A 23,287-nucleotide genomic window follows, 5' to 3' on the forward strand; every position below is an offset into this window, starting at 1 on the left:
TAGCAACCTACCGCTCTAAATCACGTTTCCTCCTCCCTCGTATTATCTACTGTATTTCGAATTTATCCATAGCATCGAATGGTACCAAATGTAACACGGAATTTGACGATTGAACTGATGTTTCCTAGTTGTAGTGGCTGTGGCGCGCGCGTAACGCCACCGATCACTCTGGTCATTCCGTTCACCACGGTCCCCCAACTCGATCACATACAGAAACCCCATTTAAATCATTACGGACATACGATGCTGTTCGGCGGCAAGAAAGGTGATCTCTGGTGAATACAGCTACGTTGTTATGACAATAACCACTCCATCCAAGCCTGTTTTAGCCCTTCTGTGCGCCTTAATATTCGCAAGGCCTGGAGTGCGTAATCATATTGGTTGTTGACCGCATGCTGTGGCTAATCGAATCGGGACACATCTAGTTCGTGACGGGGGAGCGATAGTGCGGACCCACGAGGAGTTCTACGAAGCAGATTTCTTCATTTGCAGCGCCCTTGATGATCCATGGGTGCAAAAGTGAGCACTTCACCCGCGATAGCAAGTATATGCGTGCTGACTTGGGAAGGTTAATGCGACAATCTAAAGTGGTGAGTTTATTGAGTTACTGCTTTGTTATCGCCCTAGAAGACGAGAAATATGAGGTGTTACATGCGGAGTGGGTACTACAATCCGTCGACGCAGATTTATTGGTGGGCGTGGCGCCGTACGTTCTGGATGGTAAGTTTCATACACGCCGAAGAAGTATCTCAGGTGCATATATCCGTACCCTACTCGTAGATTTCTTCTGCGAGCGCAACATGCCGCGTCAAGCAACTCACTATCCGAACCCTGAACGGGACATACCCCCTGAAGTTACGACTGTCGAGCTCGAGGCGGTAGAGGAGCCCAGCCATAGCAGGAAGCGCGGACATGACATAGCTGATCTATCCGCCATCGATATTACCATGCACCCTTCCAAGAGACCTCGAATACAAGTTGACGAACCCATAGTCAAGTTGGCTCAGGATCCCAAGATGGATGATAATGCAGCATCCCTACATAAAGCCGACACCACAGAGAATGTTATAACACGCCCTCGGAAGCCACTCCCCGTCCTTAATTGTCACGACCAATATCTCATATACGACAGGGACGTCGACTCGCGGAATACGATGGCGAAGAAGGGCGTTAACGAAAAGACTATGAAAGCTGTTCAAGGTGTCAAGACTGTGACCACCCACCATACACCCGGCGGCAGTGAACAATCTCAATCCACTACTCATGTCAACCTCAAGCTACCCCTCAGCTTGAAGAAGTCAGAGCCGTCAAGGGCTCATAAATTGGATCGGACGTTCAAAGACTCCCAAAAATCTTCAATTCAAACCGATAACGATGCTTCCAACGTCAGGTCCACAAGGCCCAGCACAAATATGACGACGTCCACCGTCTCCAGCCGTGCCACCGCAAACGACGAACAAGCGCCTGCGTTCAGCATTAATTCCAAGTTGCTCGAGAACAATCCCCTGCCTTTTATTACCTTCAAACGCAAAAGCAAATTCCCTGTGCTTCGATTTATTCCCCACCCATGCGCATGGTACCGCCTCGCATACGCTCTCCTACATCCATGCTATAGCTTGCTAACCAACACTCCCTTAGTTGTGACCGATCGCAGACGCCCCCAGGCTCTCAAGAAGAAACGGCTCGCAAATCAACAAAGGATGATTCTCCACCCTCGACATTCCGCCACAAGCTTCAGGAAGAGATCGAGAATCAACCCAAGGGGACTCCCCGATTCTCTGTCAAAGCGCTGTGCAGATCCTATCCCAGGGTGGACTCCGCAATCTTCAGACCTGGGACAGAACACGAAGGCAAGAAGTTTCGTGTCAAATAGGAAAGATTTGCAGGGATAGTATGAATTCATTCCAAGCATCCGGATATGGGCAGTCGTCTACTAAATATGTAACACTAACACGATCACGTGTGCCACAAGTACAGGGGCGAATTAAATAGAAGTCTAATAAGTATTGTGCTTTTGCAGAAACTCTATCGTTTACTTCGGTCATGGGCGGGGAGTAAGTTTGAGAAGACACCCGTCCTTAGGGAAGAGCGTGGCGATGATTCTGGGGAAAGGATTAGCTCTAAGAATCGTGTAGATGGCGACGATAACTCACTCTACTTTATCACTCTTCTCCGTAACGTGATGCTCGAAGTCGAACGACATGCAAGCAACGGCGAGCACAAGAGCGATGTTCATCGTGGCGTACTCCACACCGATACAGCGATGTGGGCCAGCACCCCAAACCATGTAGTTCTTCGGGTTGGCGTTGGCGCTGCTATTGGGGTCGAGCCAGCGATCGGGATTCAGGACGTCAGGCTCGGGGAACACCTCAGGATCATGGAGGGAATTGTAGAACGACGGGATGAGCATGCTTCCGTTTGGAACAACGTAGTCATCGGAGATGGGGAAGGCCTTAGTGGTTTTGTAGGGAACCTACCGGCATATGAGTATCTTCATATATACAGTGTAAATGGAAACAGACCATGGTGACAGGAGGCTTAACTCTCAGACTTTCCTTGACGAAAGCCTGCAGGTATGGCATCTGGTCGAGTTGCTCAAGGGTTATTGGGTTGTCGTAGTGTCCTTGTCTGACGCGCTCCTGCTCTTCCCTAACCTTGGCTAAGATGTCCGGGTGGTCAGCAAGATGCTGGAATCCATAGATCAAGCCGCTGCTCATGGCATCCTGCGAGGCGAAGAGGAAGGAGAAGACGACCATGGCGATCTCGCGGTCGCTCAAATCCTTACGGCCTTTGTACGATGGTTCGGATATAGTGGACATCCAGTGGTCGATCAAACATTCGGGCTCGGCACCGTTGGCGATAGCGATCTTGCTGTTGCGGGCGGCGAGTTCGAGCCAGTTCATCGCAATCTTCCGTGCTTGGATGGCCTTGTAGACCTTGGTGCCAGGGATGGCGAGTGGGAAATTGACGAGTTCAAGGGCTTGGGTAATGGCCCAGTACTTTTCACTGATTTCAATGGAGGCTTGATCAGGGATGTGATTACCGCAGAATACACGAAGGGAAGTGTCCATGTTCAAATGGCGCGAGATCATCATGATGGGCTGGGGATTGGGGTCCTTGGCCGCCGCGGCAAGCCATTCAGTGAAATGCTTGCGAGTGATGGCGTCCTGAATGTTGACGTAGATGCTGAGATAGAATTATGAGTTCCAGCGTACAGCGACGATGCATATTCAGACAAACCCTAGTGCTTTACGCGTGAAGAGCGTGTTAAGGACGCGGCGGAATTCAACGTGCTCCTTGCCCGTGAGGAAAACCCTAGATACGAATATAGCTTTAACAACGTGAGAGTAACCAGGGTAACTCACCAGTTATCAGGCTGCAAGATGGCTTTGGCGGAATGGACCAAGCATGGCTCAGCATACATTGGAGAGTTCAAGATTTTGCGCGAGTATTCGTTGGATGAGGCCATGACGATGAAACTTTTTGGAATCCGTCAAAAAAATAAATGGAGACCGTAGAATTATCACCAACATGTTGAAGACGCTGATGGCACTTAGAGCACCAGAGTTCCATTGCTTCATGTAGCCCTCCATGGTGGGCTTCATAGAGTCGGCGAACTTGCCGATGATAGGTATCGTCCATTTATCGCCAGGTAAATGCCGCTTCTTGTATCGGTAGACGGACTGCTCCAGCACGAGGAGCGACAAGACGATGGCAACAGTGGTATACATCCATGTTGCCGACCCATTGGAAGTAAACGAGAACAGGGTAACGGGGGAGAAATTGTGGAATTGCTGGGCCGACGTCGACGAGGGCATCGACGCGGCGGAGGAGTGGTCCTTGACGGCGTAAGAGGCCATCGTGGTGGTGGTGGTGGTGAGGAGAGAAGATGCACAACCGTGAAATAACGAGCTTGGAATTGAGTATACATAAAATGGTGCGATTAATGGTCAGCCAATCAGAACGCGCCGTGCCCAAAAATATCGTGTGCCGGGCGGCTCTGCCGACGGACTTACGCTAAATTCTGTTGTCAGCACTTGGTCTACACCGCGAACGATGACAGTCTGCCCATTGCTGAAGATTTTTCTTGAATCGCAGAGTATGTGGCGGAACCGGTCAGACTAGCCAGGTTTGGACGACCCGCTGACATCAAGCTTACAATCTATCTCGGCGCTCAGCGCTCAGAATGGAGTAGGAAGGGCTTCCGATTAATACAGCGGCGTAAGAGTTCCTCAGCACAAAGGGTCACTAAGCTGACCGGTTGGTTGCTACACAGAGACTTTCGAGGAGGGGTTTTCGCTTCAATTAGAGCGCGACGGTACTCCCTGCTGCTCCAGCCACCTTCGGGCACAGCGCCGAGCATATCTGGCGTTAGACGTACGCGACGTAGATTTCAAGGCCTGGACGTGCCGCCCATCGGTCTAGCATGCACTAGTGGTGCAACAATGTATTTGAAAGGATGAAATTTCTTCCCCCTGTAAGCAATAACGTATTTCAACAATTCCCGCTTCAATCGCCGTCTTGCTATATATTTCCGTTCGGATAGAGCACGAAGTTCACCGCCGTGTGGCATTGAAGAGGTAGGTATCTCCTTCTTGCTGAGAATGGCCGTGATACATGGTTTAACTTTTAGCGTTGACGATCGTGACTTCGGCGGGTCTGTCTCTTTGTTCGCCGATTCGAATTGAAACCGGGCTCTCGGCCATTCCTTCCAAGTTCATGCGATGACAAATTTGCTTTGCTTCGAAGTCAAATTTTGACTGATCGCTTTATACCAGGGCGACCAAGAGCTCCTAGCCTCACATAGAAGCACTAAAGGAATAATAATTTTGGAGCACGTCGTTGTAACACTTGCTTCGCTGAGGAGGCTTGTAGCGTAAACGGTGGTCTCGCGAGATATTCACCACCGGTACGCCCCACTGCGACATGATGCCATTGATATATATATAGAGCAATTTCACAGGGAAATACATATGTGCAAGGGAACGAACAAAACTACAAAGAAATACAGCATACATAGAGAATTTCAAAACAAGCCCCACCATCTTTTTATGACGGCTGTCGGTATCAACCCGTCATCCTCGTTACCAGTGCCATTAATTCGTTGTGGGAGGATCAAAGGCTTGAGGCTGACAGCGCTGCGTCTACGCGAAGCCTTGGTGCGTTTCCTCAGACAGGCGAGGATGTGCCACAGGAATCCGAAAAGACGCGTTAGCCATGTCGTTGGAATGATATGTGTATCCGTCATGCCGTTATATTTATTGGCGAGTAATAGCGGTTTGGGGACTAGCGGCGTCGATTCAGTAACCGTTGCAGCCGAACGGCGGGAATCACTGTATTCGGATCTCAGCATATAAGCTTGAAGAGAGTTCCGCTTCGACTGTGGTGTGGGCGACAGTGGCTCTGCCGTGGTTAGCGTCGGCGAAGACATGGGCGACGATGACTGCGAGCGATGTGAATAGACGGATTCCGGAGAAGCGGGGTCGAAGTCTGGGACAATAGCGTGCTCCTTGTCGTAATCGCCGTTGAGCGCGATAGTGCCGTACCCTAAGAAGAGATGCGAACGACGCTTGGATGACTCGCCGAGGCTCTCAGGTTTGGGCATGATCCTGGATCTCTGGTGACCGTCAGGCAAGATCCACAGAGGTGCGTACACCGCGCTCACCTGGAGCTTCCTGGGAGAAACGAGGCCATCGTCGTGGACGGAGGCCGTGGATTTTGTTTCTGCCATGGTGGTCGTCCTGATGCCCAGATGGTGACCGCACGGAGGATAGAGGCAATGTGATAAAATGTCCGAGTCCCCTGTGGCATAGGGGCTGGTTATATATGGGAAGCCGTGGGACTCGATCACGTGGTCCCCGCCGCGTCTCCAAACTGGAATTCCTTCCTCGACGTCATTCACGTCATCCCTACTATGGTGCGGTATATAAAGGTTTGGTGGATGCGGAATCCCAGAAACAATTCTTTCTTCCAACCCACCCAAGATGCTCTCACAAATCACCACGTCTGCCCGCCTTTCCACCCGCGCGTTCGGCGCCAGTGCACGCAATGCGCGACTCTTCCATTCATCGTTCCCGGCTTCCAAAACGATGGTTGAGAAAGTATCAGAAGTAGCAAGCACAGTGAGTTTACTGTATCTTCATACACCTGCACGATATTGATATACCTGATAGGTGAACAAGAAAGTTGGTGAAACGCTCGCCAGTACCATTGAGACGGGCGAACAAGCAACACAGGCCACGAAGGAAGCAATTGGTCGGTGTTGTTCTGGGGTATATGGTCGTGTATTAACGCACCGACAGGCTCGAACGCAAAAGCCGCGAAGGAGCAAGTGGATAAAGCATCAAACATGGCTGGTCAAAAAACAAACCAGGTTTGTACATCTTCCGTGTATCAGCTGGTTTTCGCTTCACACAAAGCCAGGCTGCCGCTGGAGCTCGTGAAGCCAAGAAAGACTTCGAGAAGGAGGTTCGCAAGTAATGTTGCAGTGTCGTGCACCAGGACAATCATACCATATGAGATAAATCTGTATTGTTAGGCATGTCGCTCATTATACAAATAATTTACAACGTCAACTGTTTTGTCTGTTCTCAATTATCATTCAACACGCAGTGCTATTGGGTCCTTGATCCAAGTAATCGAATCCGTTTGCCAACGATCATGATGCATGATGCAGGACTGAAAATGAACTCCGCGAATGTCGATCACTTTGAGTTCACTTTCTAAAGACACCCTGACAAAAGAGAAAGTCCGATAATGCGGGCGCTGGCGCTCATTCGCTCTCTTCTCTTTAGCTTCCCGAACGCCCCGAACGCCCCGCACTGGGCGACAGACCGTCGAAAGTCGTTTGGCCAACGTTTGGCTCTATCTTCTTCTAGTCACCCTTTTTATATCAAGCCACAACTGCGCAACTTATCGGTCTTCCTCCCCCGGCGGGTAAGCGGAGTCTCAGGTATCTACCAATAATTATGGATAATCAGTCTTGCATGTCACTAACGCTGGGACACGGTTGCTAGTCTGCATCGCAACTTACTTGTGACCAACACTCGTTCAACTCTCTAGAATCAACCACTTATTGCCATTCCCATGCGGTTACCGACGCTCATCCAGTGGTTTTCTGGTGCAAGCATAGTCTTAGCGGACTTTGTCAACACGACGATTGACGACAAATACGGCGATCCCGACACCGGGGCTCTCGTGACTTACTCTCCGGCACTCAGTTGGAACGATGGTTCGACATGCAAGGCGTGCACGGCGCGTTTCGACAAGAGTAAAACCTACATGGGAACATGGCACGATGGGACTTTCGCCTTGACGAATGCTACGAACCCCACGCCGGGTGCAATACTTACAGCCTCAGTACCATTTACTGGTGCGTGTTTCGCCCATGACATTTCCATCGCGTTAATTGTGTCGCCCGAACGACTCGTTATCAGGTAGCGCGGTGTACGTCTACTGTATCCTCGGCCACAGCTTTGAGGGCCCAAATACTAACACCGATATGACGTTCTTGCTCGATGGTCAACAAGTTGGGACCTTCAAGCAGAAGCCGAACGGAAGTTCCACCTGGGACTACGATGTCCCCGTCTACGTCAATGCCTCCATTCCCTACGGCGCCCATACACTGTCCATAGAGAACGGCCACGCTGGGGAAAAATCGTTGGTCATCCTCGACTACGTCGTTTACACGTTCGTCGCCGCCTCGTTTTGATTTTACCAAAGCTAACCGGCGTCTCGCAGACACGAGGCAGCGCCCGAGAAGTCAAGCAGCAAAACGGCGATTATTGCCGGCGCGGCAGCCGCCATCGTCGTCGTGGTGCTGATAATATTTGCCGCCGTATACTTCACCAAGCGCCGAATGCGGGGGAAGCATACACGGCAACTCCCCCTCGACCTGACGGAGCAGTTCAGGCCACCACGGGAGGATGATCCGTCGTGGCGACCAACGCCCCTTGACTTCACGCCCCCGCCCTCGCGGCATCCCTCCGCGCAAAATCTCCTGATGCACAGCCCATCCTCGGAATATGAGAACACAGAGACTGGGTCCGTTATGACGTGGCCAAGACGACCGGTGTCTGCGGGGTCGTCGGTGGTCCCAAAGTTGCCTGCAGAGGGATACCTGGCTCAGGGTTCTCCCAACCCACCGCTCTCAGAGAAGGCTCAGTTGGCGAAGCTGCGGTTGCAGAACCCGTCTGAGGATCAAGAGCTCCCTCCTCCAGCGTACAGCCCAGGACCATCAGATAGCTATAGCGCATATAGACAGTAACCATTATTAGGACTGTGGTCTACTGTCGCAGAATCTGTCACTCAGTCTGAGCTCACACTCGCTTGCCCATCCACTCTTTCGCATTTATCATATTCATGGCCTATTTATCTGGTGTAATGGTTACTTTCACGTTGTGTATCTATCGAGAATTGGTATATATAGCTATTATCTACGATCGAAAGCTGAGTTCTGTCAAGCGAGGATGATTCATTGCAAAGGCGGGGATTAAGCCAAGAAAAGTGCGGAGAACAAGACACCGAAGATAGACGTGATGGCGGAAAAGACTACATAGGTTGCGTCGTTGCTTTCACCGTCTTTTTGCGACTGCGAGCCGCCGCTTTTGCTTGTGCTGGAAGGCGACGCTGTGGAGGATGCCGATGTAACGGCTAATGAAACGGGCATGACACTGCTAGGTGTATATGTGTATAGGGCGCTGCTCGAGAATTGCTTGCAATTGCTGCTGGCGGGGACACGGGGTTGATAAGGGACGGAAGTGATAGGGCCAAGAGCTTCCGGTGGTTGTGTGTAAGTCAGAGTCCGTCCGTCCTGCGTGTACACGCCCGGAAAGTCCTGGTTCTCGCCTTCGCACGATTCGAACACGCCTTCCTTCGCGTTGTTGGGCGCGTTATAGGCACACCCGATGCGGTCGTATATGTGCTGGCAGTAATTGGCTGCATGGGGGCCTGACGGGTCGCACACCTTGAAGCAAAAGGCGTTGCCGCCCATGAAGTTGTGCCATTCGATGACTTGCTCGTACATGTCTGGGTTCTTCGACCATGCGTTGGAGTACACCAAGCCGCCTAGAGGATTTCCACGGAGGTCCGCGCCATGGGGGTCCAGCTCGCCGCCCGAATCGCCCGCAGCAATGTCGATAGCCGTTTGGTCGATGAATCCTACGACTTGGACATAGTCGGGTGTGCGCATGAATTGGACGCCTTTCAGCGCGCCAGGGGGGATACGCCGCGTTCCTCGTCCGGGTTGAGAGCACCAAGCGACTTCCTCGCCTTCGGTGTCCGCGATCAGGGAGTCTGCTTTGGAGGGTGCCCAGAGGCAGAAGTCATCGACGGCGTTGAGGAATGATGTTTGACAGAGAGATTCTTGAGATTCAGTGGAGGAGTTGCACAAATTGTAGCCGAATTGGGTGCCTCTGAGAAGGTTCTCGGAGTCGGCCTGGTAGGGTAAGCCAGTTGGGTACGAGAAGCGCTTTGAAACCAGTGGTGTCTGAGGAAATCGCTCTTGCGCGGCCACAGCGAGAGTACTAGAGATAACAAGGACGCTGATAAGGTGTATCGCCATTTCGTTATGTGAGAAGAGGGAAGAAGGGACTAAGAAACTGTTGCACTCAATGATACTTATATACTGGACCCGGATATCACGTGCCTTACCATAGCAGTACCGGTGATACTCAAATTTATACCGCTTGTTCCATGTACTCATTCATTCTTCCTCCCCGATAGTCCACTCTTTTGACGATCCATGTATCACGCTAACTCTATTAGAATCCTGACTGGTGCGCATATTCTTTCTTTTCTTTTGCGGTACGCTCACCGAGCTTCGTCCCCTTGCAGGCAACAGTCACCCCGAGCTCGCCCAATCTGTGGCTGAGCGGTGAGCGAGACGCCTTTCGTATGGGCTCTGAAGTTCATTTCACCTAGACTCGGTGTCCCCCTTGTGTCCACCACAGTCAGGAACTTCTCCAACGGGGAGGTCGATGTCAAAATCACCGAATCAGTTCGAGATGAAGACGTCTTCATCATCCAGTCCGGGTGCAAGGACGTCAACGACAACCTCATGGAGCTCCTCATCCTCATATCAGCGTGTAGAACAGCTTCTGCTCGCCGCATCACTGCTGTCATTCCGTGCTACCCGTACGCAAGAATGGACAAGAAGGATAAATCTCGGGCACCAATCACGGCGAAGCTAGTGGCAAATATGCTTGTCGTAGCCGGATGCGACCACGTTATTACCATGGACCTACATGCCAGCCAGATCCAGGGATTTTTCGACATCCCTGTTGATAACCTGTGGTCGGAGCCCCTGATGCTCTCATATATCAGACATCGCATACCTGGCTGGCAGGATGGCATCATCGTCAGTCCGGACGCTGGCGGTGCAAAACGGTGAGCTATACTCGTCCCCAATGATGCTACATAATCTCAGCCTCTTCTCGTCTCAGAGTCACCGCCATCGCGGACAAGCTGAATGTAGAATTCGCCTTAATCCACCGGAAGCGGGACGGGAAGTCAGAAGATGCTCCGGAGCGCATGGAACTTCTTGTTGGGGATGTCAAGGATAAGGTAAAGTTGCCCGAGCGTCCCGTCATTCTCCTAAAGTTTCTCATGACATGTCGGAATCAGGTCGCCATCTTGGTTGATGATATGATTGATACTGGGAAGACTCTTATCCTTGCTGTCCGGACTCTAAAAGAAAAAGGTGCCAAGGCCGTTTATGCCGTTGTTTCTCATGGTGCGATTTCATTCGTCAGGGTGTAAGCTGTTCTTGACCCACTGATCCACGGCATTAGGTCTTTTCTCTGAAGCAAACATGAGCGTGTTAGAGGAACTACCTATCGAGCAACTCGTGGTATGCCCAACAGTCTTCGGTATGATTTTGCCCCCTCCCCTGACGACCACCCCTATAGGTCACCAACACCATTCCTCAAACTCAACACCAAAATGCCTGCTCAAAATTATTGACCATAGATATCAGCCCGACTTTGGCCGAGTCAATTCGCAGGACCCACAACGGGGAAAGTATTAGCTTATTATTCGGAGAATGGGCAGAGCAGGGAAACATCACTGTACTATAGATCGCACCACAAAAGTTGTATGTAGCAAGACCTAGATTATTTGATTTGCTATTTGAGAATGCATGTTCACTAGAATGGTTCAACAACCGCAGTGACCTCCGATCCAAAGTAGGAGACCCAATCGCGCAGCTGACCAGATGCTGATAACATGCATGTGTCACGTAACTTGTTACTGTTATTTAGGACCATACAAGCAGACAAAACTAGTCTGCTTTTGACTCATCCTTTGCAGCGGGTTTCTTTGCTCGCCTTTTGGAACCGGCAACCATATCCCTGCCGAAGGTCCATAATCAACGGGCGAGCACAACGAAGTCGACTTATAGTTGCTCACCTCTTCTTGATTGCATCGTTCCGTCCTATTTTTCTGGCAGAGTTCACTACCTCGGCTCGTTTGACTTTCCCCATGGACTTCCTCTTCATTTTCGAGGGCTTTGGTAACTTGAGCATCCATTCAGGCACTGTTGAACCCGATTGTAGCAGTACGTTGGCAATGCTAAAGACGGCACAGGTTAAATTTGGGTTGAGTATGGCATCGTGCAACTTACGTTTTCAGGTGCGGTGCATCGTCGTCTGTGAAATATGTGACGGCCTTTCCTTCGCGGCCAGCTCGCCCAGTACGACCTGAGAAACACACAAGTTAGTCGTTGCGGAGAAATCAAAGAGTGGTGCGTGTCTAACCTATTCGGTGGACGTAACTTTGCACACTAGTAGGGAAATCATAGTTGATAACCTCTCGCACGCCCTTGAAATCCATGCCACGAGCCATAACTTCTGTACTGATCATCACCCAGCTCTCCCCCTTCCGCATACGAGACATGGCGTCCTCTCGTTCCTTCTTCGTCATGCCCGCGTGGAGGCAGTCCACGTTCGGAATGTTATTCAATACGAGTTCCTCTGCTAATGACGATGCTCGAGGCTGAGTGGAGGTAAAGACGAGCAGCGGGGGGTTGTATGGCTGCGCTAGGTATTGGAGGAGACTGGGGAGCTTGGAATGGTCGTCTCGAACATATGTAAGTGTTTGTGTAATCAAGGGCAATGGCGTATCTCTGCAGGAGCACAGTGAGATTTGATCGAGTAAGGAGAAAAGGAAGCTGACTTGAGACCGACGACCACTCGTATAGGGTTATGGAGCATCTCCATCGCAATTTTTTCCGCGCCCGCAGGTAAGGTAGCACTGAAAACGGCCTTTTGGATATCCGTACGAGAACATGCGGCGACGATCTCCTGTGTTTGCGACAAGAATTCGGCGTCAAGCAGGCGATCGGCTTCGTCGAGGACAAGATGTCGAACACTATGTATAGATGTTAGAGGAGTATAGCGAAATGCGCCGAAGTGACGTACTTTTTGAGATCGAGGGTCCCAGCTTGCAGCGACACTACAAGACGCAGTGGGGTGCTGATGATGATGTCTAAGGAGGACAACGGATCTGAATAGACGTGCATTAAGGTTTGCTTATAATACTCACCGATTTTATCCCTCACGCTTTTGTCAGCCAATGTGCTGGCCGTGGCTTTGCTGAACAAAACAATCCTCCATTTACGACCCTCAGCGAGCTTTAGACACTCGTTATGGATTTGATGCGCAAGTTCTCGTGTAGGGGCGACAATCACAGCACGAACACCACTTCCATCTGCTTTCCCGTTAGGAGTTTTCAAAGCTCCTAATATTGGGAGCAAGTAGGCGATGGTTTTTCCGGTACCAGTTGGTGATATGGCAGCAAGGTCTCGAGACTACTGGATTATGTTGTTGATTACTGGGAGGTGCATACTCTAGTACTCACATTAAGCAAAATAGGTACCCCATGGGATTGAATACCAGTCGGTGTTGAGAACCCATTCTTTGATAAATTGGAGAGGAGTTGATTGGATAGGCCGTATCGTTCGCCTAGTTCCTCAAATGTTTCAACAGCTTGAGGAACCTCTGAACCCTTCGCTGTGACGCGCTGCTTGGCTACCAAAGATTGGGCTGCCGCTTCGTCAGGTCCTGGCGAGAGCTTGCGTTTCTTGCTTTGAGCTGTCTCCTTGCTGGGTGCTTTTCTTTTACTAGTGCTGCCACCTTGGGCATACTTAAAGAAGTCTAGTTCCGCCGGTAGTTCAGATCCATCAGTTTCTTGGGTATCTTTGTCGACTGAGATAGAGGCAGAGCCCTACGAGGGAATGTTAGCAATAGTATTGACGACTTCTATGCAAGGATGCGCACCTGGAATAGTCTCACGTCGTTCTTGAATCTCTTTTTATCAAAATTGAGCCCCCCTCGAGAAAGTAATTGAAAAGCTTCCATGGTCAGTGAAAGAAATGCTTCTTCCATGGGCGCTTGCTTTGGCTACGGCGAATGTTCCCTTGGCGAAGACTTGCAACTCGACTTAGAATACAGAGGCCAATGTCGCTTCTTTCTCGCAATTCCTACCCAGTAAAACCTCCAGAACATTTGCAAGTCATTTTGACTGACATCGAAGAGCAAATCTGCGTATTAGTAGACGGATGCACGAAACATCTCAAGACCGAGGAGGGGATTGAGACGACGTGTAGAATCGCGGGAGGCTGGGTTCGCGATAAGGTCTGTATCTGTCACCCACCTGTAAATCCTTGCTGAAGTGAAGCCATTTGTTGACGCAGTTATTGGGCGCGGAGAGCAATGACATAGACATCGCGCTCTCCGACATGATGGGGGAGCCGTTTGCTGAGCATCTAGTCAATTTTGCTCGGACCCAAGGCGTCGTAGCCTCAGAGGTCGCCAAAATCGAGAAGAACCCCGACCAGTCGAAGCATTTGGAGACGGCGACGTTCCGCATCTTAGATAGATCCATCGACGTTGTCAATCTCCGGAGTGAAGAATACACTGGGGACAGTCGCATACCGAACCAAGTTGTGAGTACGTCTGACCCTCGCCCAAGGTATACATTTGCGTTCAACTCCTGCCTTTAGACATTCGGCACACCGTTGCAGGATGCACTGAGGAGAGACATCACTATCAATGCGCTCTTCTATAATATCCACACGCGGTTAGTAGAGGACTTTACTGAAAAGGCCCGTCCATATTGGGTTCATCTCGTTGAAGTGAGCTGAACTCCCGTAGGGGATACATGATCTGAAGAATGGCATTGTTCGAACGCCATTACCGCCGAGGGAGACATTCCTCGACGATCCCCTACGCGTCATTCGATGTGTAAGGTTCGCCAGTAGGTTTGATTTCGCCATGGAACCCGAACTGGAAACTGCTGTGAAGGATCCACTCATTCAGGTGACTTGATGCCTCAGACGATTTTTCCTCTCAGTGCCTGACATATCTACAGGCCGCTTTACGCACGAAAGTTAGTCGGGAACGTGTCGGAGAGGAACTAACAAAGATGGTGAAAGGTGAGCCATTCGCGTCCGACATCAAAATATTCGCCAGCTATAAGTAATCTCTCAAGGTCGTAATCCGCGACATGCCATACAACTTCTGCACGATCTATCGCTATTTGCCTCCGTATTCTCAGTACTTCCCAACGAGATTTCTTCCGCGTTATCTAGCCCCGTACAAGATAACGCCAGTGGACTGAAGGCTGCCGTTCTCCTTGATACCCTCCTCCACCCTTCCCCCAGCAAACTACCCTCCGTTCACCCGACTATGCTCTCGACTTCAGAAGACGCTTCTTGCACAGCTAGACTATTCCTTGCCGCAGCGCTCACGCCTTACAAGGGCATCACCTACTCAGATAGGAAGAAAAAGCCCCATCCAGCAGTCGAAGCAGCCATCCGGGAGTCGCTGAAGCTTGGAACACAAAATCACTTCTTGGATGGAATCCCTGCTTTGTTCGCCGCAGCAGAGATACTGCGGCTCCCAAGACTAGATGACGATAGATTTACCTTGCCTTCTGATCGCGTGGCAATCGGTACTAAATATGACTGCAAAACTAACATTTAAATTACTGACTTCCTCCTCTTATGTAGGGCTACGCTTACGGGACAAAGTCGTGCACAACCCTAATACTGGTAGTCATTGGACGTCGTCGTTACTGTTCTCACTCGTCCAGGACCTGTTACCACATTACGATCTTGAGAATGATATTTTGGACGGTACGTACAACGATCTGTAACTTGCTTCCACGAGTTGATGGCCTGTGGAAGTTAATCGCGCATCCGAAATTATCGCGATATATAACTGCTTTGTTGACCGTGTGCTTGAGCTCAAACTCCAAGATGCAGTAGACGCTAGGCCAATCCTTGACGTATGTTCAACCTACCATTCTCCGTTGCTTTGTGCTCAACAGTTGCTGCGTGCAGGGTCGCGAAGTTAGTGCGGCACTTGGAGCGCAACGTGCTGGTCCCTGGCTAGGACAGGTTCTCACCCAAGTGGTCGAGTGGCAACTCGGGCACCCACATCAAACAAAGGATGACTGCGTCGCGTGGCTACGTACGCAGAAAGCTGAAGGCAGAGTTCAGATCAATCAACCTTCCGAGCCAGTCACAAAGAAGTTAAGGACTAAATAGCGAGATTCTGGGCGATTGTGATTGTCAAAACGCTGTCAGATGGCGATGGAGCTTGTTAACCGGCTTGTTACGTGTTACATACAGTCACTAGAGTACAGAATGCAGTCTAATAGATACAGGAACAGAAGTACAGACATTGGGATGCGGGATAGACGAGAGGTAAAGCGGATGAGGTATGAGTCACTTGTAAGTACGATAGATATTACAATAGAAAACATGTGGAGGATGTGAAAGGACGTGAAGTAGTACGGGTATGAGTATGGATATGAATTGATGTTACATGGCTTAAGGGTTTGTTACATCCTCGACGAACCAGTCGTTGTAGTTGACTGGCGCCTCGTTGGAGGAGAAGAAGTCGGCAAAGTTATAACCGTTGTCGAACAGGGCGCCCAGGTCTTCAATCTTCTCTCCAAAAGACGCGACTGGGGATGTGATAGGGCTGTATGAAACGGGGGAAGGAGTAAGTGCCCTGGGCGCGCTGGAGTCACCGCTCCCAAGCTGGTTATGCTCGGGGGCAGGTGTCTCCTGTTTGTATTTGGCAGGCTCGGGGGATGGTGCGCGTGCACGGAGGGCGGTGTGCGACCAGTCGCCACCGAAGGCCGCTGCGGGCTCCGGGGTAGCAGCGGGGGTATCATAGTTGTAGAAAGTTGTGACGGGCTGGAAGGCTTCAGAGAATGGATTGCTCAAATGGAGAGGGATGTCGAAGCCCGAGCCCTGAGAACCGCCATTGCTGAGGGGATATGGGAGGGGCTTGAAGCCGGGAAAGGCCTCGGCGGTATAGAATTCCACTGGGAACAAAGTGTCAAGTTCCTCGAATGTAAGCTACCGTGTGCAAGTCAGTAAATGGATACTGAATAGAAGGTGATGAAACTAACCTGCGCCATACTTTCATTCAAGTCGAGGGGAGGGATATTCTCGGTGGGAACATAATCGTCAGTTGATTGACAAAGGTCGGGTAGCTCGACGACCGGAGACTCCTTCTTAATGGGCTCTGGTGACATCTGAATGAGGGGAGGGAGTTGGGCGGGGCTATCAACAGGACCATCTCGATCGGGCTCGTCGGTGGTCACCATCGCACTGGCCAACTCGTTACCAACGATGCCTTGCCTGACGAGACTAGCAACCTTGATGCAACGATCTTCTTCATCTTTTCGCTTGGAAGGCCTCCTCTTAGGCGGGGCCGCCTTCTTGAAGTTTGGGGCGTACTTATAGTCGGGATAGCGACTGGCGTGGAGCATCTTCTCGGCATAAGCGAGACGATGGAAGTCGGACTTCTCAACATCAGACATGCTACGCCATACCTCGCCTGCCTGTTTGCTGATGATGGCGTGATTGTTCTCCGGGGAGCTCTCGTTCTTGATCTTCACGCAGTAGTGAGAGCGGAACATCATGAACGCATTCGGAGGGCGGGGGATGTGGTCCGGCGCGCGCTTTCGGGAGTGGGATCCTCGCCGAATGGGAAGCTGGGTTGGTCGCGGAAGGGTGGTCCTTACGGAGGTATCGTCGGGCTCTGAGATCAGAGGTGATACGGGTGAGAGTGAAGGGTAGCGGAGGACCATATCGGGTGAGACGCAACCCGGTTGGGGCGAGTCAGGAAAAGCAAATTGTTCCCAGCCATCTTCTAAGTTGAAAAAATATCAATTAGTTTGACGGTCGAAAAGGAGTAATATTTGATATAATCACCGTTGTAGCTAGGGGGAGATTGCTTGGACAAGCGTCGAGAGCGACGAGCAGGGATGTTTCTGGTGGCTGGCATGATTGTTGGGGGGGGAGCTGACGATGCAAGTAACTGTGTAGTTGAGTAGAGTCTCGCATCGTCAGCTCCCTCCTTTTTGACCTTGCTCACCACGACGAAGCTCAAGCAGCAGAAAACAAGACCCCCGCTTTAATATCACCTCAAGGCAGCCTCATGGCGAGCGCTCTCCCAGGCAGCGCGTCAACTCCTGATATGGTATACCTCGAGGGATTTGCCCTGATCGACGGAGGCATTTCATGAGATGGATCGGAGTTTGAATGGGCCCACCACTTCACAAATTCACGTCCACGTTTACTGATAATCTTCAATCATGAAATAATATCTTGTCCATCGCCTCACTATCGCTTCATATATTCCCAGTGATCCCCTCAATCGAGCAGCGGGGCTCTCTGAGACTGTTCTATTCCCCCAATCTATCTATTGTGGTTCGGGACTCTGGCTTCTAGTTCAGGACTATTAAGTGTCATTCGCATTGCCTCATGGGCGGGCCGTCACGCTCCAGTAGCTGGCCCTCGTACTCGGTCACGATCACCTCAGGGCAATGTCATCACCATCTCCTACGTCCGACGGTTTGAGCGCTACCAGTGTAGCGCCAGCTCTTCAAGGAACTGCGTCATAGTCGAGACTTCGAGATAGTTTTCGTATTGACTAAATAAAAATGTACTAGGCACAGAATAAATAAACACGCAGACATGCTTGGATAGCTATTAGGGAGCAGATGAGTTTGTGTCATTGCAGAATATAGTTCAACCATATCCCGAAGTCCTTGAGTTCGTCGTCACATAGTTTGTGCTTGAGGGAATCATAAACTCTAAAGGTTACTAAGGCAGACGACATCTTAAAGTCTGTGCACAGCGCATTGAGTCCGTCAGAAGCCATGGACAACGGAATCTCCTTATCAGCTCCTCCGTGACACCATAGGATCGGTGTAGTCGGTGCGGAGTGCAGCATCTGTAAAAGTAGAGTAAGCGACACAGGTGACTGCGACACTATATTTCACTTACCCTTAAAGCCTTGGTAGGAAGCCAGCCAGATAGACTTGCTACCCCGGCGAGATCATGCAGCGACGTAAGGGCAGCTAGCATACTGGTTGCTGCCCCTTGCGAGAAGCCAGCTAGTACAATCCTCTTGGGATCTATCCCGCAATGGACTTGCCACAAGATAAAACGCTCGACGAGTGCTATCGAGTGTTCGACTGCCGACTCGTCAAATTCGTCGTTCCCTGGTGGAAGCTGATGCACATCGAACCACGCGGGGTGCTCGGAACGGTACATAGAAACATATCTAGTAGGTCTTTGATAAACAAAGTTAGTATGCGGGCTATCTTCGGGTTGTGGTGCGACTTACGCTTGTGGAAAGATCCACATTGTATGCGGTAGCTGGCTTGCTAACGCCTTGTGCATAGCAGCATGCCATGTAGCGTTGGAATGCCCGAGCCCCTGTAGAAGCCGTCAGTAACCATTCAACCTCGCGTCGCGAAAACGTACATGCAGAAATATTATGGATGAACTGTGGCTCGCTTGAGGTTCAATGACTTTAAATGGGGGTAGGCCTTCCATGGTAGGGCTAGGTAGACGGGTCGAGTTTGTTGGCTACATCTTCTTCAGAGCCGCTCATACTTATGCAAGGGTAGACCTTCCGAAGAGATCGTTGGGCGCGACTCCCGCAGCCGATGTATCCTGTAGGCTATGTGGGTTGTGCACGTCAATTCGGTGGTTGGATACTGCGGAGGTGCTGCGATACGAATGACTCAAATCACGACGTTTCGAGATCTGAACGCTATGTAATGTAATCTTCGTGAAATGGCTGTCAAGGCAGTGCAGTGTTGTTCACCTCCGCAGCAATTTTAGCTTGACTACAATCCTTGAGCTTTCTTCCTTATATTATCCAGCGAGCGGTATTGAATAGACCAGAGGAAGCATACGTACCAAGAAAAGGAAGTTCCTCCATACTGGAAAGTCATCGCCGCGGATGGCTTCAGTCAATTGCAACCAGCCAGGATGGGCATAATGGGTGATAATATGCTCATCCAAATGGCCATACTTTATTTCAGTGTATACATAACATATCAGACTGTCTGGCATTGTTGGTTGACGAATGGATACCATCGTGTACTGAGACTCAGAGAAGAACTTAAAGAAAGTTCAGGAAACTGTGCACGTGATACTGGCACGTGGTTACCGGCAGTTTCCACCAATCCATACGCTTGTCGACGGCGTTGAACGACTTGAATTTAGCAGTCCTCCTCGCCCCCACTGTAATTCGTGACCTCGCTCCTCTTGCCTTTGATCCATCTACCTTCCTTTTTCAACTAACTACTCTGGTATCATGGGTAATGTCAGCAGTTGCTGCGAGTCTTGCTGTAAGGCCTTTGGTTGCTTGCCCTTCACTTGGCTGAGTTCGGTTTAGTTCATTCTCGCAAGTCCCAGTCGTACGAACCGTTACTGCTCGAGAACGAAAGAGAGGCCGTAGCGGACCTGTTGCAGTTCCTTGAGAGTGCGTTGCACCCCAATCTTCCTGGTTCAAGGTGCTCACGCTCAACGTGCTTGCAGATCGCACAACCACCAACTTCTTCGAGGGACCGCCTCTGGACGCCCTCACCACTCTCTCATTCTCCGACAATGTCGACCTGCAGCGCAGCGCCGCTCTTGCCTTCGCCGAAATAACGGAGAAGGAGGTTCGCCTTGTCGGTCGTGACACCCTCGACCCGATATTATTCTTATTGGGCAGCCATGACACGGAAGTACAACGAGCTGCAAGTGCAGCGTTAGGCAATCTCGCAGTAAACGGTGAGGCAAACATGGGCCTGATATCGGAAATAGGCTTTTCGCACCATCCTAACTTTGCCCGCGTTCTAGTTGAGAACAAGCTTCTCATCGTCAAATTGGGTGGCCTCGAGCCTCTAATCCGACAAATGCTCAGCCCGAACGTCGAAGTCCAGTGCAATGCAGTGGGCTGCGTAACGAATCTCGCAACACATGGTAAGCGTCTATTTGATTCTCCATGAGTTTTGGTGATAAATTTCCGTCCCTTATGAGATGATAACAAGACGAAGATCGCGAAATCTGGGGCCTTGGTTCCGCTTACCCGCTTGGCTCGTTCCAAGGATATGCGTGTTCAGCGAAACGCAACCGGTGCCCTGTTGAATATGACGCATTCAGGTAGGTCTGCACGCATGGTAGTCACCTTCTCCGTTGCCGGCGTGTCTTATTATCTTCTTAGACGAGAACAGGCAACAGCTCGTGAACGCAGGAGCTATTCCGGTTCTCGTCAGCCTTCTTAATTCTCCTGACACCGATGTCCAATACTACTGCACGACTGCGCTTAGCAACATTGCTGTAGATGGTATGCAGGCCTTCGCCCACACTTCTTAGTCCGCGGATAGGAACTCACATCGTAATAGGTGCAAATCGGAAGAAGCTCGCCCAAAGTGAACCCAAACTAGTGGCAAGCTTGGTCGCTCTTATGGATAGTCCGAGTCTCAAGGTTCAGTGCCAAGCGGCGTTAGCTCTCCGTAACCTCGCCAGCGATGAGAAGTACCAGTTAGAAATCGTGAAGGCAGATGGTTTACAGTCTCTTCTTCGATTACTTCAATCAAGCTACCTTCCCCTTATCCTCTCCGCGGCCGCCTGCGTCCGAAACGTGTCCATACATCCCCAGAACGAGTCGCCTATCATCGAGTCTGGATTCCTTCAACCTCTCATCAACCTCCTGTCCTTCAAGGACAACGAAGAAGTCCAATGTCACGCGATCTCTACTCTTCGTAACTTAGCGGCTAGTTCGGAGAAGAACAAGACTGCGATTGTGAAAGCAGGGGCTGTACAGTCCATCAAAGATCTCGTCTTGGAAGTCCCGATGAACGTACAGAGTGAAATGACTGCGTGTGTGGCGGTGTTGGCGCTCAGTGGTAAGTTCAGGCCGTCCTTGCCACGCAACAGCCATGTTAATATGTTTTCCAGATGAATTGAAGCAGCAGTTGCTAGAGATGGGCATCTGTGAAGTGCTCATCCCTCTGACAAATTCACCAAGCTCGGAAGTTCAGGGCAACAGCGCAGCAGCATTGGGCAACCTCTCTTCGAAAGGTGTGTCCTCTAGTTCTTTTTATGCGAGTTATATCTCACTGCTGGTAGATGGTCGTATTACGAATGACGACTACTCCGCCTTCAACGACGTCTGGGAAAAGCCAGACGGCGGCATGCATAGATATTTGTATAGATTCCTAACGAGTCATGACGTGACGTTCCAGCACATCGCTGTGTGGACAATAGTGCAACTATTGGAATCCGGCGGTATGGTTTTGCCTGATCTATTTGTTTGATCGGCTCTTACTTTTTACCGGCAGACCCTCAACTTATCAGCAACATCCGCAGTTCCAGCCTCCTCATCCCGAATATACGTAACCTCGCGCGCACTCCTTCCCAGTCGTCCTCCCCCGACGGCACGCCCGGCTCACATCATTCCCGTGCTGCGTCGTTCCAAGAGACGGAGACGGGTGATGGGCAGAGCGAGATATTGCTCCTTGGAAGACGGATAATCGAGATCATTGAGGGAGATGCGGATCCTATGATTCCATCAAGTGCCTCGCACTCTCATATGCAGCCCGGGTCGTCCATCGCGAGCTCGGCACACGAAGAACTCAGGAAGAGTGTACGAGAGGCATTCTCTAGCGGTTCACATAGATGATCTTGCTAGGTAACTCCTCTTTTTCCCGTCATATCACATTATGTTCTGTTTATTATCCCTTCCTCTCCTCCTTCTATTCGTTCTTCTCTTGCCGTGGCTTCTGAGTCGTCTCTTGTGGGATCGGACACGTACTCTTGTATAATTCGGCTTGTGTCTGGCGATTTTTGTGTTGATTTATAGTCGGACAATGCCCGCCTTGAAGGCGGTAGGTTTGGTGGGGCATTGGAGACTGTTTACGTCTGCATATATATGTCCTATTACCCGTTACTACGGTTTTGCAATCATCTTATATGTATACGATTCTCGCCATGCCCTCCATCGCACATGCAAGGTGCAAAGCGGGTATCTGCGAAGACCCATCGAAGGCAAGCCCTTTTTTTGGCATGACCTTTGTTAAGAGTGCTCGGCTTGATGCTTCAGTCTTCAATTCCCGTCAAGTCAGCCAAAGCGACAAGACACGTTCGGACTATACAAGACACCGATGGCTAGATACATATAACAATAAATCGCCGCCGTTACATCAAGACCACGGTGAGCATATGTTGTCCTCAGTGCTGACAGGATTTACTACTTTGACTGAAATATCGGGACACTGGCTGCCATCCGGATTCTTTGCTCTATCCCCTTTGTGTCTGTACGATCAATAATGTTGACCCTATGTTGCTGAAAGGGGTGTTTGATGAAAGCTGCTTTGACTTGGTTTCATATCCTCGTGCATTAGACGCGATAATTATGGAGAACACGAGTTCATGATGCTTGGCCAAGTAGAAAAAGGCTGAGCAAATGAAGGAATGTGTACCGCATCGTACTCAAGAGTGCTGTGAGCTGGTGGTTTCCACGAGTTGGAGATGAAGCCAAGTTCTTGACTTCGGACACCGCTAACAATCCGTTCTCGCTGACAAGAGCAAGGACGATAGTCAAGACGACAGTGTAGCAACATACTTCGAATTTATGCAAGTCAGCCAGCAGCACTGCACAATGCCTCGTGTCATGGCCAAGATAAGCACGGCGGCTCTGCCCAAGCTTTGGCCTGAAAGTGAAAGAGTGAGACTGCGACTCACATTGCAGAAGGAAGAGATATAACACATTTTCCGTGTACCGCCTACACTTGTGACGAAGTTTCCTAGAAGAAGGAATAATGATATTTTGTGGTATAATACGACAACGCATTTCCGTTACCTTATTTTGGACAAGCTGCTTGCGGAGTTTGGAAATCGCTCGCGGCTGCCGAGAACAATGGTATCCACTGCCAGTGGTCTCCGGAATCCTTCAAAATCGCTGCTGGCGAGGCCTGCTAGGAC

At 50.5% G+C, this 23,287-nt stretch overlaps 12 protein-coding genes across 12 annotated transcripts; 6 read left to right on the top strand and 6 right to left on the bottom strand.

Moving 5' to 3' along the window:
- Window positions 1-78: 78 nt before the first annotated feature.
- On the top strand, window positions 79-1,873 carry PC9H_004038 (uncharacterized protein; the record flags this gene model as incomplete). Its single annotated transcript, XM_036773628.1, has 6 exons — window positions 79-275; window positions 330-364; window positions 426-519; window positions 569-720; window positions 781-1,576; window positions 1,639-1,873. The coding sequence occupies 6 exons, from the start codon at window positions 79-81 to the stop codon at window positions 1,871-1,873; spliced, it is 1,509 nt and encodes a 502-aa protein (XP_036635101.1).
- Window positions 1,874-2,041: 168 nt separating this feature from the next.
- On the bottom strand, window positions 2,042-3,860 carry ERG5 (RNA polymerase C-22 sterol desaturase; the record flags this gene model as incomplete). The annotated part of the gene is made up of 6 exons (XM_036773629.1): window positions 2,042-2,102; window positions 2,154-2,473; window positions 2,523-3,186; window positions 3,241-3,315; window positions 3,366-3,479; window positions 3,532-3,860. The coding sequence occupies 6 exons, from the start codon at window positions 3,858-3,860 to the stop codon at window positions 2,042-2,044; spliced, it is 1,563 nt and encodes a 520-aa protein (XP_036635102.1).
- Window positions 3,861-4,799: 939 nt separating this feature from the next.
- PC9H_004040 (uncharacterized protein) lies at window positions 4,800-5,731 on the bottom strand (the record flags this gene model as incomplete). Its single annotated transcript, XM_036773630.1, has 3 exons — window positions 4,800-4,995; window positions 5,043-5,617; window positions 5,666-5,731. The coding sequence occupies 3 exons, from the start codon at window positions 5,729-5,731 to the stop codon at window positions 4,800-4,802; spliced, it is 837 nt and encodes a 278-aa protein (XP_036635103.1).
- A 253-nt stretch (window positions 5,732-5,984) lies between these two features.
- Window positions 5,985-6,878, top strand: PC9H_004041 (uncharacterized protein; the record flags this gene model as incomplete). The annotated part of the gene is made up of 5 exons (XM_036773631.1): window positions 5,985-6,122; window positions 6,174-6,255; window positions 6,303-6,373; window positions 6,424-6,468; window positions 6,795-6,878. The coding sequence occupies 5 exons, from the start codon at window positions 5,985-5,987 to the stop codon at window positions 6,876-6,878; spliced, it is 420 nt and encodes a 139-aa protein (XP_036635104.1).
- Window positions 6,879-7,086: 208 nt separating this feature from the next.
- Window positions 7,087-8,266, top strand: PC9H_004042 (uncharacterized protein; the record flags this gene model as incomplete). Its single annotated transcript, XM_036773632.1, has 3 exons — window positions 7,087-7,372; window positions 7,437-7,689; window positions 7,741-8,266. The coding sequence occupies 3 exons, from the start codon at window positions 7,087-7,089 to the stop codon at window positions 8,264-8,266; spliced, it is 1,065 nt and encodes a 354-aa protein (XP_036635105.1).
- Window positions 8,267-8,491: 225 nt separating this feature from the next.
- On the bottom strand, window positions 8,492-9,562 carry PC9H_004043 (uncharacterized protein; the record flags this gene model as incomplete). The annotated part of the gene is made up of 1 exon (XM_036773633.1): window positions 8,492-9,562. One exon carries the CDS (start codon window positions 9,560-9,562, stop codon window positions 8,492-8,494), a length of 1,071 nt encoding a protein of 356 aa, XP_036635106.1.
- A 180-nt stretch (window positions 9,563-9,742) lies between these two features.
- On the top strand, window positions 9,743-11,075 carry PC9H_004044 (uncharacterized protein; the record flags this gene model as incomplete). The annotated part of the gene is made up of 7 exons (XM_036773634.1): window positions 9,743-9,776; window positions 9,835-9,874; window positions 9,922-10,386; window positions 10,443-10,563; window positions 10,624-10,732; window positions 10,791-10,849; window positions 10,908-11,075. The coding sequence occupies 7 exons, from the start codon at window positions 9,743-9,745 to the stop codon at window positions 11,073-11,075; spliced, it is 996 nt and encodes a 331-aa protein (XP_036635107.1).
- Window positions 11,076-11,278: 203 nt separating this feature from the next.
- On the bottom strand, window positions 11,279-13,355 carry ROK1 (RNA-dependent ATPase rok1; the record flags this gene model as incomplete). The annotated part of the gene is made up of 9 exons (XM_036773635.1): window positions 11,279-11,348; window positions 11,407-11,568; window positions 11,621-11,696; window positions 11,754-12,121; window positions 12,172-12,366; window positions 12,417-12,483; window positions 12,541-12,805; window positions 12,856-13,221; window positions 13,275-13,355. 9 exons carry the CDS (start codon window positions 13,353-13,355, stop codon window positions 11,279-11,281), a joined length of 1,650 nt encoding a protein of 549 aa, XP_036635108.1.
- Window positions 13,356-13,454: 99 nt separating this feature from the next.
- Window positions 13,455-15,547, top strand: CCA1 (CCA tRNA nucleotidyltransferase, mitochondrial; the record flags this gene model as incomplete). The annotated part of the gene is made up of 9 exons (XM_036773636.1): window positions 13,455-13,631; window positions 13,691-13,942; window positions 14,000-14,116; window positions 14,151-14,315; window positions 14,368-14,431; window positions 14,488-14,949; window positions 15,008-15,133; window positions 15,185-15,285; window positions 15,341-15,547. 9 exons carry the CDS (start codon window positions 13,455-13,457, stop codon window positions 15,545-15,547), a joined length of 1,671 nt encoding a protein of 556 aa, XP_036635109.1.
- Window positions 15,548-15,832: 285 nt separating this feature from the next.
- On the bottom strand, window positions 15,833-17,303 carry PC9H_004047 (uncharacterized protein; the record flags this gene model as incomplete). Its single annotated transcript, XM_036773637.1, has 3 exons — window positions 15,833-16,369; window positions 16,423-17,168; window positions 17,231-17,303. The coding sequence occupies 3 exons, from the start codon at window positions 17,301-17,303 to the stop codon at window positions 15,833-15,835; spliced, it is 1,356 nt and encodes a 451-aa protein (XP_036635110.1).
- A 729-nt stretch (window positions 17,304-18,032) lies between these two features.
- On the bottom strand, window positions 18,033-18,862 carry PC9H_004048 (uncharacterized protein; the record flags this gene model as incomplete). Its single annotated transcript, XM_036773638.1, has 4 exons — window positions 18,033-18,254; window positions 18,308-18,596; window positions 18,651-18,742; window positions 18,791-18,862. 4 exons carry the CDS (start codon window positions 18,860-18,862, stop codon window positions 18,033-18,035), a joined length of 675 nt encoding a protein of 224 aa, XP_036635111.1.
- Window positions 18,863-19,631: 769 nt separating this feature from the next.
- On the top strand, window positions 19,632-21,986 carry VAC8 (Vacuolar protein 8; the record flags this gene model as incomplete). Its single annotated transcript, XM_036773639.1, has 10 exons — window positions 19,632-19,665; window positions 19,713-19,799; window positions 19,856-20,092; window positions 20,162-20,284; window positions 20,342-20,464; window positions 20,526-20,648; window positions 20,707-21,210; window positions 21,263-21,385; window positions 21,434-21,592; window positions 21,646-21,986. 10 exons carry the CDS (start codon window positions 19,632-19,634, stop codon window positions 21,984-21,986), a joined length of 1,854 nt encoding a protein of 617 aa, XP_036635112.1.
- Window positions 21,987-23,287: the final 1,301 nt, after the last annotated feature.

Source organism: Pleurotus ostreatus (assembly GCF_014466165.1).
Source record: "Pleurotus ostreatus strain PC9 chromosome Unknown scaffold_2, whole genome shotgun sequence".
Classification (NCBI taxonomy): Eukaryota; Fungi; Basidiomycota; class Agaricomycetes; order Agaricales; family Pleurotaceae; genus Pleurotus; species Pleurotus ostreatus.